Below are 16,034 nucleotides of genomic sequence, written 5' to 3'. Positions count from 1 at the left end.
ACAGTGTCATGTACAAATTTGCAATACAGAATTGTTTTGTGTTTTTGGTACTATTGGATTGAGTTTTGTAGAATTAATTTTATGTGCTGTCCTGCTCCTGGATTATTCAGACTCAGAATTGTAACTATTACTATAGCCTTTATCAGCCATTTATTTTACTGCAGACTTATCAACCTTATTTATTTACTGCAGATTTTATCAAAGCAACTAATTAACTCAATTCATGGCAGCAATAATTAAAGAAGAAAAAAAAATGACAGATGAACTGACAGATATTTAATGTAAACAGGCAAAATCTCTACATCTGATGATGGCCATGTGTTTTCGCCGATCATAACTGGTTCAAGCTCCTTTGAGATCAATATGACTTCTGCCAAATCAAATGTGCCAGCAAATTGTAAGTGTAATACACGAGAAACTATTAAAACAGTTTTTTTTTTGCGTATGTAATGTATAAAATTAATCTTAATTAAGCAGTCCGAGTTAACTATTTGGGACTAATTTTAAGGAAAGTTACATTCTGATCTAACAGCATCATGTACAAATTTGAAATATTTTTGGTACTATTGGATCGAGTTTTGTAGAATAAACCCAGATTAATTTATTTTATGCGGTGTCATGCTCCTGGATTATTCAGACTCAGAATTGTAACTATAGCCTTTTATTTTACGGCACTTATTTATTTTACTACAGATTTGATCAAAGCCAAATACTGTCCAAAAGGGACGACTGGGAAAGAAGAGAAACAGGTCAATACAAGGTTAGATTCAATCTTTATATTCTTTCCCATTTTGCCTTCATTTTCCTTTTCCTGTTTTAATTTTTCAATTTTTATATTCTCAGATCATCAAGGGTTTCTGAAAGCAAACACCAGTCAGTTGGTCGAAAAAATGAAGAACATTGATTCAATCATTGACAATCTTGATTGCTCAATGAATCAGTTACAAATGTGCGAGCGAATCCGACATGAAGACGAGGGAACCGCTGGACAATGTGAATTGTGAAAGCATTGCCAACGACCTGGTCAACGCTTTGTTCAAGCATGAAGAATCTCTCATGAAGAAACTGCAATAACCACTGTTGTAGCCTATTGTTTGGCATTATGTACTTAAATAGTTTTTTTTAAATAAAATGTTTTTAATAATTGATTGGTGATGGAGTTTTAATTTTTGTATTTAGAACCAAGTATATTGCACAAGTAAGAAGAAACCAAACTGGCCATATAATGATATATTGCACATAATAAACAATGGCAAAATTTGTATTCCTTAAAAAACAGGCAATGTTTGAGAACCCTAATATTGGTGTAATCTCTGCGAGGTCTCAACCACAAATGCAAAACTTTGTGGTGGGTGATACGGGCATAGCTTTACTAAAGGAAAATATTATGGAAGTAATTTTCAAACTATATTTTATTTATTTATATTATGGTTTTCATGTTGATTTAAAGTTTTTGTTATTAACTAATACCTTTATTTTTTACATCCAGCACAAAATTTTGTTCAAAAATCGTTCTCTGACCCCAAATAATCAGATAATGTTGTGTTCACAATCTATAATTAGATATTCTCCTGCTTAGTATGTGTGTAAATAGTTGTGCTTAAATATTTGGATGTATTTTTACAAGCCAACATATTTTGTCACACTGTAGCGATTTTTATATAACATATTTTGTCACACACTTGTAAAGATTATGGCCTACCTTTAAAACATAATCTTTATACAGGAATCACCCGTGTCCAAAACATCCATGTAAGATTCAAAAGACCAAATCACTAAGAAGACAGGGGATGAAAAGCACCGTTTATAATAAATACACAAAGTATTAATGCAAAAAGTAAGTGTATGCTGTTTCACACTTAAACTATTACAACAGAATCACATCTGACTATGCAGATAAAATTGCACAAAAGTAAATTCTAGTGATCAACTTGCTAAAGAGTCAATACAACATGAGCCATTTAAAGCAAATACGAAAAGCCACTTGTGATCAGTTTTGTATGTTTGTAATTGACATTTTATATAGTCAATTAGGCCGTTTACATCTTGCTTCTTTTTGTTTTTGTACAGTTTGCAAAAACTATAGGCTCCGAGCGTGGTCAAACATATAGGAATTTATGAAAAACATGAACAGATATTTCTACATGAGATATTTCTTTTAGAACATCTTTCAGCTATGTCTACGAAACATCGACATGAAAGATGAGTATTGCTGTTTTTCTGTTACCTATAAAACTATTATACTTCAAACTCGTCTAGCTATTGCCCATTTCACAGCACAGTCATAGATACACAGTTATTTTATGCATGTGGCTAAACAACGGTTAAGCTAATGAATTACCGGCTATATTTTTACGTGAATGGCGGGATGATTCATTTTTTAATCCGTCTACACCGATACTTTGACACAAGAGTTTTAGGTCTGATCCAGAAAACAGACGGTAAGCAGTAAGTTATGAAAACATGTGATAAGCAGTTTTGGCCTCATCATCAAAAAGTTTTAACATAGCGCAAGTTTCAATTGTTTGATAAACTATCTAACGATTATACCTAACTATCAACAGTTATATGTGAAACAAGCTCAGTCACATTAGAGTTGGATTCTTGTTTATATTGTACATTGTTATTGAACCGCATGTTTAACAGTGCTAGTGTTCTTAAATTGTTTACCGCAGTTTCATTTCGAACAACACTATCGGAACACTTATCGTATCGCCGGGTGTGTTTTGTATGGTGTCTTCCCTACACTTTCACCCCATGGATATCTGTTTCCTACAGTTAGCTGTAGTGAACTCTAGGTCTTCTCTTTGTTCATATACGACAGTATGCATATGAATCGGCTTGATTTAATAAAATGATGGTTTAAACCACATAATTTTATTATACCATTTTTAAATAGCGCTTAAATGTACATTTTATATTTTAACTCTTTATGCAAATATAGAATAGAATAGGCCTACCGCACAAGGATCTCTGAAATATTTTTTTCGTGTAAAACATCTATGTAGATCTATCTATGTTTTTAAAAATACAAAGAAATCTTTCTACCAGCGACCCTCAAAACACAGTGCATCCGTGTACGATGATTGATCAGAAAATTACTTTTGTCACTTTTTCTGAATAATCTCACCAAGTGCTTGATAACTATTGAAGTTATTAAACAACCCTGAATTCGGTTACTCAATAATGCGATATTGATATCACGTTTTAATGTCAACTCAATGCGCTAAAGGTCTATAACTGAACTTTAACATCTTAATAGTTGGTAAAAGTTCACTTAAAGTCTGCGCAAAATAAAATACATCCTAGCTACTTTCTAAACGCTTTTTACGGAACTTGTCGGGAAGATTCACCCATCCATATGTTTTGAACTTTTAATGTTTAATCAACATTTTGTTGGAAAACATATGGTGGATTTACTCAACTTTTTATGTCAACAGGTTCTACAGGGTAATGTTGCATTTAATTTACATTGTTTATTTCAGTAAACTTCAGTTTATTACATGAGATTAATTCAATGCCATTTAGTTGAATCAGGTTAACATTCTTAATTTAGTCCAAAACTATTAAGTTCAAATAATCCAATTGTTTCGTTTATTTAGGGATTGTGTTCAACAACCTTTACAAATATATCTAATAAGATAACCTTTTACAAAATCTTTACTCGGTAAAGACTCTTATTGGTTTTGTCGCATCCAATGCATCCCCAAAGTAGTTGTTTTTATAATGATTAAAACCGCTTTAATTATTATTATCATGGTCTACACTTTATGGTAAAACACTAACATATCAGAAACTCTTTTAAATATAAACATTAACAAATCAACGATTTTTTATCTTGCTGAAAAACGCATTAACAACTTTTTATTTCAAATTGTACTGTTCCTAGTTTTCTATATAGCTATTTTAATTAAACTCATTTGTGTAATCTCGACTCAAATGGATAAAGTAAAATGTTTGAAAAGTATTGTAATGATTTAACTTCATTTACTTAAGTAATTTTTTGGTTTACTTAACTGAAACAGGTTCTTTCAACATGACTTTGAATGAGAAAGCTAATACAACGGTGTTAAATGAAAAGTATTTTTTAAATAAACTGAACAGTATCGTAAAATAATTTTCGGCTGAATTCTCTCTGGCAGTATATGCATAACTTCTCCATGACTTTACTTCTGATTCAATGTGGCTTTAATCCTACGTAGCGGTTTACGACGTCATGACGATGACACCCCTATACAACTCCTCCTACGGGGCGGGCTGAGCACTATCAGTTGTCCTGATAAACTCTACACAGAGCCCAGCCTCAGTTATCGCATACAAGCCGGTTTCTCCTAACTGTTTGTGTGTGTGTGGTGGTAACGCTGCTAAACCTGGTTTTGACGTTACAGACGGTTGCTTCAAATGGATTCAAAATCGTAAAAACGCTGTGCTACATCTCTACTGCTACTGCAACATCTCATCGATCAAAAGTCGAAGGAATTGATCAGAAGTTCCTGTTTGTCTGAGCCTGACGCAAACTACGCTTCTTCGACTCACGCTTCAGACCCAAAAACACAAACTTCCAAGCGTTAACGCACAAGGCCTGGATGATTGTGCTGCAAGGACTCGCTCAAGAGATTTCTGGAACTAACAGAATCTTTCACCATCGAATAGGGGACCGAAAAATCTGAAAACTTCAGAAATGGCGACGCAAAAGCTGATGGAGAGCGACTCCCCGTCGAGTTCTGGCGATGCGGGACACAAGTATCATCTGGCGTGTGAGTGCGCCACGGGGAATGGCTGTCGTTTAAGAGATACGGTAGACTCTATGTTTAAAGATCATTTTAGAGGCCCGATGGTTAGCTTGATGCACAGGATCATCGAGGCTGCGTGTGATGAGAATAACGATTGTGCGAGGGATACCAAACGTGTGAAAAATCTCAAAAAAGAAATGGATGTCATAAGAGGCTTGGTGGGATCCTGGACAGATGTGACGCCCATGTTTTTAAACGGCAAAGAACCGATCGGCGTAATCCTCAGAGAAGTTCTGGATGTAATGCTTGAATCTCGTGAGGAATTCGAAGTCGACGAACTACTCTGTATGTGTACGTTTGTAACAGATCTCTGTGTGTCACTGTTGTCAAAAAATGCCAAAACAGATCTTGGCGAAATAGTTGAAGGCCTTGTTAGCTATACCCTAGACCAAAACATGGTAGCGTGCAGAAACTTTCTATTCTGGCTGGATCACAAATAAATGGAGTTATTGTCTACTTTATGTATACGTAATGCCGGTCTATCATAATTTTGTAAAGAACAATACTTTTAAAATAAAAGATTGTGCCACTTAACTCATCATTCTTTGCGACCGTGTCGGAGCTTTGGAGTTTCACAATTTTATAATAAAATTGTATTATAAGTCTTGATTCTTGCACATTAATAATTTAATGAATAAATACTAGATGAGAATATTTAAGAGATTAAATATTTCAGAGATCCTATGGATTTCCCCTTCCCATCATGCTGTATAGGGGAGTACAATTTGAAATAAAAAGTTGTTAATGCGTTTTTCAGCAAGATAAAAAATCGTTGATTTGTTAATGTTTATATTTAAAAGAGTTTCTGATATGTTAGTGTTTTACCATAAAGTGTAGACCATGATAATAATAATTAAAGCGGTTTTAATCATTATAAAAACAACTACTTTGGGGATGCATTGGATGCGACAAAACCAATAAGAGTCTTTACCGAGTAAAGATTTTGTAAAAGGTTATCTTATTAGATATATTTGTAAAGGTTGTTGAACACAATCCCTAAATAAACGAAACAATTGGATTATTTGAACTTAATAGTTTTGGACTAAATTAAGAATGTTAACCTGATTCAACTAAATGGCATTGAATTAATCTCATGTAATAAACTGAAGTTTACTGAAATAAACAATGTAAATTAAATGCAACATTACCCTGTAGAACCTGTTGACATAAAAAGTTGAGTAAATCCACCATATGTTTTCCAACAAAATGTTGATTAAACATTAAAAGTTCAAAACATATGGATGGGTGAATCTTCCCGACAAGTTCCGTAAAAAGCGTTTAGAAAGTAGCTAGGATGTATTTTATTTTGCGCAGACTTTAAGTGAACTTTTACCAACTATTAAGATGTTAAAGTTCAGTTATAGACCTTTAGCGCATTGAGTTGACATTAAAACGTGATATCAATATCGCATTATTGAGTAACCGAATTCAGGGTTGTTTAATAACTTCAATAGTTATCAAGCACTTGGTGAGATTATTCAGAAAAAGTGACAAAAGTAATTTTCTGATCAATCATCGTACACGGATGCACTGTGTTTTGAGGGTCGCTGGTAGAAAGATTTCTTTGTATTTTTAAAAACATAGATAGATCTACATAGATGTTTTACACGAAAAAAATATTTCAGAGATCCTTGTGCGGTAGGCCTATTCTATTCTATATTTGCATAAAGAGTTAAAATATAAAATGTACATTTAAGCGCTATTTAAAAATGGTATAATAAAATTATGTGGTTTAAACCATCATTTTATTAAATCAAGCCGATTCATATGCATACTGTCGTATATGAACAAAGAGAAGACCTAGAGTTCACTACAGCTAACTGTAGGAAACATATATCCATGGGGTGAAAGTGTAGGGAAGACACCATACAAAACACACCCGGCAATACGATAAGTGTTCCGATAGTGTTGTTCGAAATGAAACCGCGGTAAACAATTTAAGAACACTAGCACTGTTAACATTCGGTTCAATAACAATGTACAATATAAACAAGAATCCAACTCTAATGTGACTGAGCTTGTTTCACATATAACTGTTGATAATTAGGTATAATCGTTAGATAGTTTATCAAACAATTGAAACTTGCGCTATGTTAAAACTTTTTGATGATGAGGCCAAAACTGCTTATCACATGTTTTCATAACTTACTGCTTACCGTCTGTTTTCTGGATCAGACCTAAAACTCTTGTGTCAAAGTATCGGTGTAGACGGATTAAAAAATGAATCATCCCGCCATTCACGTAAAAATATAGCCGGTAATTCATTAGCTTAACCGTTGTTTAGCCACATGCATAAAATAACTGTGTATCTATGACTGTGCTGTGAAATGGGCAATAGCTAGACGAGTTTGAAGTATAATAGTTTTATAGGTAACAGAAAAACAGCAATACTCATCTTTCATGTCGATGTTTCGTAGACATAGCTGAAAGATGTTCTAAAAGAAATATCTCATGTAGAAATATCTGTTCATGTTTTTCATAAATTCCTATATGTTTGACCACGCTCGGAGCCTATAGTTTTTGCAAACTGTACAAAAACAAAAAGAAGCAAGATGTAAACGGCCTAATTGACTATATAAAATGTCAATTACAAACATACAAAACTGATCACAAGTAGCTTTTCATATTTGCTTTAAATGGCTCATGTTGTATTGACTCTTTAGCAAGTTGATCACTAGAATTTACTTTTGTGCAATTTTATCTGCATAGTCAGATGTGATTCTGTTGTAATAGTTTAAGTGTGAAACAGCATACACTTACTTTTTGCATTAATACTTTGTGTATTTATTATAAACGGTGCTTTTCATCCCCTGTCTTCTTAGTGATTTGGTCTTTTGAATCTTACATGGATGTTTTGGACACGGGTGATTCCTGTATAAAGATTATGTTTTAAAGGTAGGCCATAGTCTTTACAAGTGTGTGACAAAATATGTTATATAAAAATCGCTACAGTGTGACAAAATATGTTGGCTTGTAAAAATACATCCAAATATTTAAGCACAACTATTTACACACATACTAAGCAGGAGAATATCTAATTATAGATTGTGAACACAACATTATCTGATTATTTGGGGTCAGAGAACGATTTTTGAACAAAATTTTGTGCTGGATGTAAAAAATAAAGGTATTAGTTAATAACAAAAACTTTAAATCAACATGAAAACCATAATATAAATAAATAAAATATAGTTTGAAAATTACTTCCATAATATTTTCCTTTAGTAAAGCTATGCCCGTATCACCCACCACAAAGTTTTGCGTTTGTGGTTGAGACCTCGCAGAGATTACACCAATATTAGGGTTCTCAAACATTGCCTGTTTTTTAAGGAATACAAATTTTGCCATTGTTTATTATGTGCAATATATCATTATATGGCCAGTTTGGTTTCTTCTTACTTGTGCAATATACTTGGTTCTAAATACAAAAATTAAAACTCCATCACCAATCAATTATTAAAAACATTTTATTTAAAAAAAACTATTTAAGTACATAATGCCAAACAATAGGCTACAACAGTGGTTATTGCAGTTTCTTCATGAGAGATTCTTCATGCTTGAACAAAGCGTTGACCAGGCCGTTGAAAATGCTTTCACAATTCACATAGTCCAGCGGTTCCCTCGTCTTCATGTCGGATTCGCTCGCACATTTGTAACTGATTCATTGAGCAATCAAGATTGTCAATGATTGAATCAATGTTCTTCATTTTTTCGACCAACTGACTGGTGTTTGCTTTCAGAAACCCTTGATGATCTGAGAATATAAAAATTGAAAAATTAAAACAGGAAAAGGAAAATGAAGGCAAAATGGGAAAGAATATAAAGATTGAATCTAACCTTGTATTGACCTGTTTCTCTTCTTTCCCAGTCGTCCCTTTTGGACAGTATTTGGCTTTGATCAAATCTGTAGTAAAATAAATAAGTGCCGTAAAATAAAAGGCTATAGTTACAATTCTGAGTCTGAATAATCCAGGAGCATGACACCGCATAAAATAAATTAATCTGGGTTTATTCTACAAAACTCGATCCAATAGTACCAAAAATATTTCAAATTTGTACATGATGCTGTTAGATCAGAATGTAACTTTCCTTAAAATTAGTCCCAAATAGTTAACTCGGACTGCTTAATTAAGATTAATTTTATACATTACATACGCAAAAAAAAAACTGTTTTAATAGTTTCTCGTGTATTACACTTACAATTTGCTGGCACATTTGATTTGGCAGAAGTCATATTGATCTCAAAGGAGCTTGAACCAGTTATGATCGGCGAAAACACATGGCCATCATCAGATGTAGAGATTTTGCCTGTTTACATTAAATATCTGTCAGTTCATCTGTCATTTTTTTTTCTTCTTTAATTATTGCTGCCATGAATTGAGTTAATTAGTTGCTTTGATAAAATCTGCAGTAAATAAATAAGGTTGATAAGTCTGCAGTAAAATAAATGGCTGATAAAGGCTATAGTAATAGTTACAATTCTGAGTCTGAATAATCCAGGAGCAGGACAGCACATAAAATTAATTCTACAAAACTCAATCCAATAGTACCAAAAACACAAAACAATTCTGTATTGCAAATTTGTACATGACACTGTTAGACCAGAATGTAACCTTCCTTAAAATTGGTCCCAAATAGTTAACTCGGACTGGTTAATTAAGATTAATTTAATACATAGGCGAAACTGTTTTATTACACTTACAATGTGCCGGTACATTTGATTAGGCAGAAGTCATGTTGATCTCAAAGGAGTCAAGAGTTAAACCAGTTATGATCGGTGAAAACACATGGCCATCATCAGATGCAGAGATTTTGCCTGTTTACATAAAATATCTGTCAGTTCATCTGTCAATTGTTCATTATACATAGAGTGCAACAGTGCCTCCCCCACCCCTTTTTCATTCTTATTTCCCATAGTGATTTTAAAAAATATATATATTTATATATAAATACGCATATATAGCTTATACAAACATTTCAGTATTTTGAGAGGGTAGGGAGATTATGTCATTCGCAGTGCTTCATGGGAGCGGGCAGAGCTATTTTGGAGTGTGTTGCTTTTTTTTTTTTAAAAACTATGTTTGACATAATTTTCACTACAGCATCATGGCTCATGGGTAATGTAGTATTCACCTGGAGTTCAACTGTAAAACATGATTAATTACAAAAAAAAAAAAAATAAGCTGAAGGCTTGATCAGAAGCAAATACCATGTATTAACAACCTCTTAGCTCACAGTAGGTCTGTCTTTTAAATTAATTTCCGTATGGAGAAAGTAAATGTTTTTACTCCCAGATACCGCCTGTTGCACTCTATAATGTTTTCTCATTAAAAATAAAATATAAACCATACTAACATGTTACTTGGGTGCCTGATTGTCCTGCAGTGTTTGCTGTCTCTAGAGAGAAAAGGAAAGACCATGTTATTTTAAATGGCAATGAAAAGTGCTAGCCTATATAAATAGCTTTGACTTGACTTTTATATATTTTGGTTATCACATTGTGCCATTCATATTTATAGCTTACATTTTAAACAATTTTATCATGCAAATTGCTAAAAGTTAAAATCAAAGACAGAGTAAAAGAAGAATTAAAAAGTAACCTAGCAAAATTTAAGAAGTAAGTAACTGAAGAGGAATTAAATAGGCCTATTCACATATAAGCATGTCTGACTAAAATAATCTCTAAATAAGATTTAAAACTGAATAAATCCAAAACATTTATTTTAAGGTCCTTTATGGAAACCCCGCAGCTTAAATAAACAATGCTGCAGATTTTAGTTACATCGGATAAAAAATACAACAGTTAAAACAACATAGCATAATGCAAAATAAACATTGCTGTAAAACAGTCATGTTAAACTGATACTTTTGTGATATGGATAAACATTGCTGTAAAACAGTCGTGTTAAACTGATACTTTTGTAATATGGTTTAAAAAAAAAAACATAATACATAATCATAATACAATGCTCAATATTTAAAAAAATCATACTTTGATAAATTAATATAGTAGATACGTGTTAATATCTGTATCACATCGATATCATAATACAATGCTCCATATTTTTTTAAAAAAAATCATACTTTGATAAATTAATATAGTAGATACATGTTAATATCTGTATCACATCAATATCATAATACAATGCTCCATATTTTTAAACCACTTTGATAAATTAATATAGTAGATACATTTTAATATCTGTATCACCACTAATGAATTATACCGTCTTTTCCTTATGTATAAACAATTTTTCAGATTAAACATCATTGCATATTACAGATAAACAGCACCGTAGCATAAATTAATTATAGAGAAAGTACTCACTGTTTTGCATTTTTGATGAGGTGGTCATAGAAGAGAGGGTGCAAAAGTTTTTGGTCCAGACATGGGGTATGGCACACGACCACGTGTCTTGGCTATTTTATAGCCTTTTACAGTAAGAGCCTGTGGAAAACTATGGGAAAACGGCGGAGCTGTGTGTCCACTATATTCTTTCAGTACTCTATGAATGGAACTGTTCAGGTTCAAGGCCAATTCACATTCCCAGCATTTAGGCAGACCTTTTGATAACTGTCACTCCTGAAAATAAGCCTTATGAATTAAAAGTAATTTATTACCGGTGGTTCGAAAACAGCGATGATATCACTTATTTGTCACGCACACTGTCCATGCTGGCAGGCACTACCTGTGTGATTTTTTTTCTTCAACCCTGGTGAAAATGTAAGATGATTTTATTTTTATCTAAATCTAACATAATTGCTACAGTAAATTTGTAAAATATTTATTTTAAATGAACAGAATGCTTTTCAACTTCATTAATTTAGTAAGATTTTTTAATGAACGGCATGATTTTCAACTTCAGTAATTTAGTAAGATTTTAAATGAACAACAATTAGTAAACTATTTATTTTATATATGATATATTTTAATTTATACACTTCTAAAGGAACACAATGCTTTTCAATGGGCTCAGGAACGTGTCACAAAAACAGATACCAGGCCAGCCACACGCTGGTGTGACAGAGAGAAAAGACTTCAGGGGAAACACTTGTGGGTTTTTTTCAACCATGGTGAAACAGTAAGATGATTTTATTTTTGTTTAATTTATATACTTTTAATTGAACAGCATGGTTTTTCAACTTGAGTCAGTGTCAAATATTTGTGAATGACTAAATGTAAATTTTATAATCATTTCATTTAAATGAACATAATGCTTTTTCAACTTCTGTGTGAGATAAACTTTCAAGGTCCTCAGCAATGCGGAGGGGGGGAAATTCCTTCTTTGACACACACACACACACACACACACATAGACGCGCGTGCTCCCTATGTTTTTGAGACAGATTCAGATCATTCATACATTGGATTGTTTGCAATACTTTTGTGGCTCCATTTTATTTAAACTTTTTGTGTGAGGTTTTACATAAGCTGTATGTTTTTTCTTCAACTCTCTAATACATTTTTAACTGTTTGGAATATTTTTGTGACTCCATTTTATTTAAACTTTTTGTGTGAGGTTTTATTTTATATTCTTTTAAAGAACAGATAAACTTTCACCATTTTATTTAAACTGAAATGCTTGGTTCAGTGAATAGTTGTACATTTTTTATTTTTGTGGCTCCATTTTATTTAAACTGAAATGCTTGGTTCAGTGAATAGTTGTACATTTATTTCAACTTTTTGTGTGAGATTTTATTTTATTTTCTTTTTTACAGAACAGATAAACTTTCACCATTTTATTTAAATGAACATAATGCTTGGTCCAGTGAATAGTTGTACATTTTTTTCTTATCACTTTCACAGCTCCCCTTGATAAAGCTCAGGGATGCGGTGACCAAAACACCAACTTCAAACAATCACATCTCAAACTAACTGTCACATCACTTTGTAACTGTAACATCAAAGCTTATGTTAACAAGGCCAATACCTCCCTTTTCTTGATCAAACAATCAAACTAACTGTCACACATCCATCATTTTGACAGAAGCTGTAACCGCAAGGGGCGGAACTAGGTCAAAGGTAACCATCCATCATTTTGACAGAAAGTGTAACCGGAAGGGGCGGAACTAGGTCAAAGGTAACAGGAAGGGGCGGAACTAGGTCAAAGGTAACAGGAAGGGGAGGAACCGGAAGGGGCGGGACAATGGGCGGGACAGGAAGGGGAGGAACCGGAAGGGGCGGGGGAAGATCAAAGGAAAGCCACGCCCACCTGTCAATCATAGGGTCATAAATCATTTTGACACATGCTGTATGCTATTAACTACTTCAGTTCAAACGATGTACAAAACAGAACACATACTCATTTATTAAAACAAATAAAACAGTCTACTTTACTGTTTGTTCAGATTACATCTTTAGGTCTATTTATTATCAAGTAGGGCTAGCCTATAGCTTATGAACTGCCCTTGCACTTTATTAAGTAGTAGGATATTAATTATTTTATGGGTAATGTAGGCTATATTTTTTAGTCTTATATGTACTTTTAGCGTCTTATATAATTCCCGTAGGCCTATAGCTGATAACGATAACATTTGTTTTAAAATTGTTTCAGGTAGCCTAAAGCAGACTGAAAGTGCGCACGGCTACTGCGTACTTCGTGGATATTTACAGAATGTGTACCAACCAGTCTGCCAGTATCGACCAAATAAAACGTATAAAACACAAATATCACGTGACCGGTCGGCTCCAGTCTAAAGGTAGGCATATTTGCTAATAGGATTTGAATACTCATTAAAAAAAACATTATTTCATGTGTTTCGCTTTGTACTACTAAATCGTTTAGTAACCTAAATCATATTGTCATAGCGAGTGATGACGATTGGACAAAATATCTTATAAAAACAGGCTACTAGGTTATGTTTTGGTTAATAACTATGAAATTTAATCACAGCTAATTATAAGGGAAATATGGATAGGACAACACGCGGAGCGATCAGTCAAGTTCAGGGTATCCCATTACCAGAGCGGGTGGTGAAGTACTGGGCAAGAGTGGAGCACTTCCAGGCGTCAAAAGAGGATTTGCTCATTGCCACATATCCTAAAGCAGGTAGAGTACACAGGAAGAAAACAACATGACGAAAACAACACAAATAAAATAATAAAATAATGTCGTCTGTAAAAGGAACCACATGGACACAGGAAGTAGTGGATTCCATCCTGAATGAAGGAAATGTGGAAAAGTGCAGGCGCGCGCCCACTCAGGTGCGCATGCCGTTCTTAGAGATGACCTCTGCAGACGGTTTAAATGCTGGTATGTTTTATAAAACCAAAAGCTGTATAGCAGCTTAAACACACACTCGCGCGCGCACACACACACACACACACGCACGCACGCACCCACGCACGCACACACACACACACACGCACGCACGCACCCACGCACGCACACACACACACACACACACACACGCACGCACGCACGCACCCACGCACGCACACACACACTCACACGCACGCACGCACGCACACACACACACACACACACACACACACACACACACACACACATTTGTGGTTTACGGGGACTCTCCATATGTGTAATGGTTTTATACTGTACAAACTTCTATCCTCCTACACCTACACCTATTCCCTAAACCTTTTTTAAAATGTTAGCATTTTAAAAAAAATTTAAGCCATTTGAAAAAGTCCTTGTAAACCATGGACACGTTGTAATACCTATGTCATTATGCACATTTATGTCCTCAAAAACCAGGCCATATAGGCTATACAAGAACCATTTCATACTTTTCATCTTCAGAAAGACACGCACACACACACACACACACACACACACACACACACACACACACACACACACACACACACACACACACACACACACACACACACACACACACACACTCACACACACACACACACACACACACACACACACACACACACACACACACACACACATATTTGCGAGGTATCCTTTATGCATCTTAAATGATTAAACTGTGTAATGTTTTAGGTCTAACTAATTTGGAGGTTATGGATCCGCCTCGTGTTATCAAGACTCATCTTCCTATCCAACTTGTGCCTGGTTCTTTCTGGGAGGCTGGTTGCAAGGTTAAAATAAGTTTTTGTGGGCTATACTGAAAAATATTTAATTATTTTACGTGAATGCCAACCCCACCTGCATTTCTCCATAGGTTATATACATGGCCCGTAATCCGAAAGACACTGTGGTTTCATATTATCATTTTGACTGCATGAATCTTAACCAGCCAGAGCCCGGCACTTGGCAACAATATCTGGAAAAGTTCATGGCAGGGCAATGTGAGTCATGCTGCAGTTAGACCATTCATTCATCACATCAATTGCCTTATTCCGTGTCGTGTAAAATGTGAAAGGACTAAATGATGATGACTTGAATGAACTAATGACTGAATCATTTTTTCAGTGAGTTGGGGATCCTGGTATGACCATGTTAAAGGATACTGGAGGGAAAGGCAAAACAAGAAAATCCTTTACACATTCTTCGAAGACATGAAAGAGGTCAATCTGCTTTCTACAAAACATATATCTTTTTTCCTATAAAAAAAGTCTCAGTACTTCAGTCTTAGTTTGACTATAATTTACTTGACTTACTAATGATCTTTGCAATGGAGGTGAATCAATCAAAACTAACTTAATCTGGACAATAAATCTATTCTAGAGCTGCTGTAAAGCCAAAACAATCTCTGTTACTGTAATTTCCTTTTATCACTGTTAAGCTGCTTTGAAACAATCTAAAAGCGCTATATAAATGAAGGTGACTTGACTTGACTATAATTTATTTATAATTTCAGGACCCTGTTCGTGAAGTAACCCACATTGCTCAATTCCTCGGAAAGGAGTTATCAAAAAGTGAGATAGATCACATTGTTCAAATGACAGCTTTTTCTGCAATGCGAGAAAACCCCATGGCAAACTACTCAACTATCCCAGACACAATCTTTGATCGTACCGTCTCAGAGTTCATGAGAAAAGGTTATTTTCATTTTATTTTTTAAAGTACAATTGAGCAACATGGCCTGAATGATTTTTCCTAGTCTTTTTCTTAATTTGTATTTTATAGGTGAGGTTGGTGACTGGAAGAATCACTTCAATGCAGAAGAGGATGCTACTTTTGAGAAACATTACTGCAAATTAATGGCTGATTGTCCTATTCCAATACGGTTCACGATATGAAAGATTCACAGGGAGTGTCTCTATTTCCTAGTCCAGGAAACACAATTACAATTAAATTAAAA

At 34.2% G+C, this 16,034-nt stretch overlaps 2 protein-coding genes across 2 annotated transcripts in view; one reads left to right on the top strand and one right to left on the bottom strand.

Annotated features, from left to right (window-relative positions):
• The window catches only part of szrd1 (SUZ RNA binding domain containing 1), a 27,934-nt gene extending 13,974 nt beyond the window's left edge, over positions 1-13,960 (bottom strand). The window contains exon 1 of the mRNA XM_077217956.1: positions 13,757-13,960. The gene's annotated coding sequence lies outside the window, so the exon portion shown is untranslated. The remainder of the gene's footprint in view (positions 1-13,756) is intronic.
• LOC143725494 (sulfotransferase 1C4-like) lies at positions 13,592-16,034 on the top strand. Its single transcript, XM_077217950.1, has 7 exons — positions 13,592-13,843; positions 13,919-14,047; positions 14,771-14,868; positions 14,952-15,078; positions 15,203-15,297; positions 15,591-15,771; positions 15,860-16,034. Exons 1-7 carry the CDS (start codon positions 13,705-13,707, stop codon positions 15,970-15,972), a joined length of 882 nt encoding a protein of 293 aa, XP_077074065.1. The 5' UTR covers positions 13,592-13,704; the 3' UTR covers positions 15,973-16,034.

The sequence above is a fragment of the Siphateles boraxobius genome, unplaced genomic scaffold, assembly GCF_051911475.1.
Source record: "Siphateles boraxobius isolate OS27281-9 unplaced genomic scaffold, OSU_SipBor_1 77, whole genome shotgun sequence".
Classification (NCBI taxonomy): Eukaryota; Metazoa; Chordata; class Actinopteri; order Cypriniformes; family Leuciscidae; genus Siphateles; species Siphateles boraxobius.
The sequence above is the reverse complement of the archived record's forward strand: the minus strand, read 5'-3'. Positions and strand labels throughout refer to the sequence as shown.

Excerpts from the sequence above, each read along its gene's own strand:
- LOC143725494 (XM_077217950.1), top strand. The coding sequence starts at position 13,705 with ATGGATAGGACAACACGCGGAGCGATCAGTCAAGTTCAGGGTATCCCA. Across the intron at positions 13,844-13,918 it reads TGCCACATATCCTAAAGCAG|GAACCACATGGACACAGGAA; the intron begins GTAGAGTACACA and ends CGTCTGTAAAAG. Across the intron at positions 14,048-14,770 it reads TGCAGACGGTTTAAATGCTG|GTCTAACTAATTTGGAGGTT; the intron begins GTATGTTTTATA and ends GTAATGTTTTAG.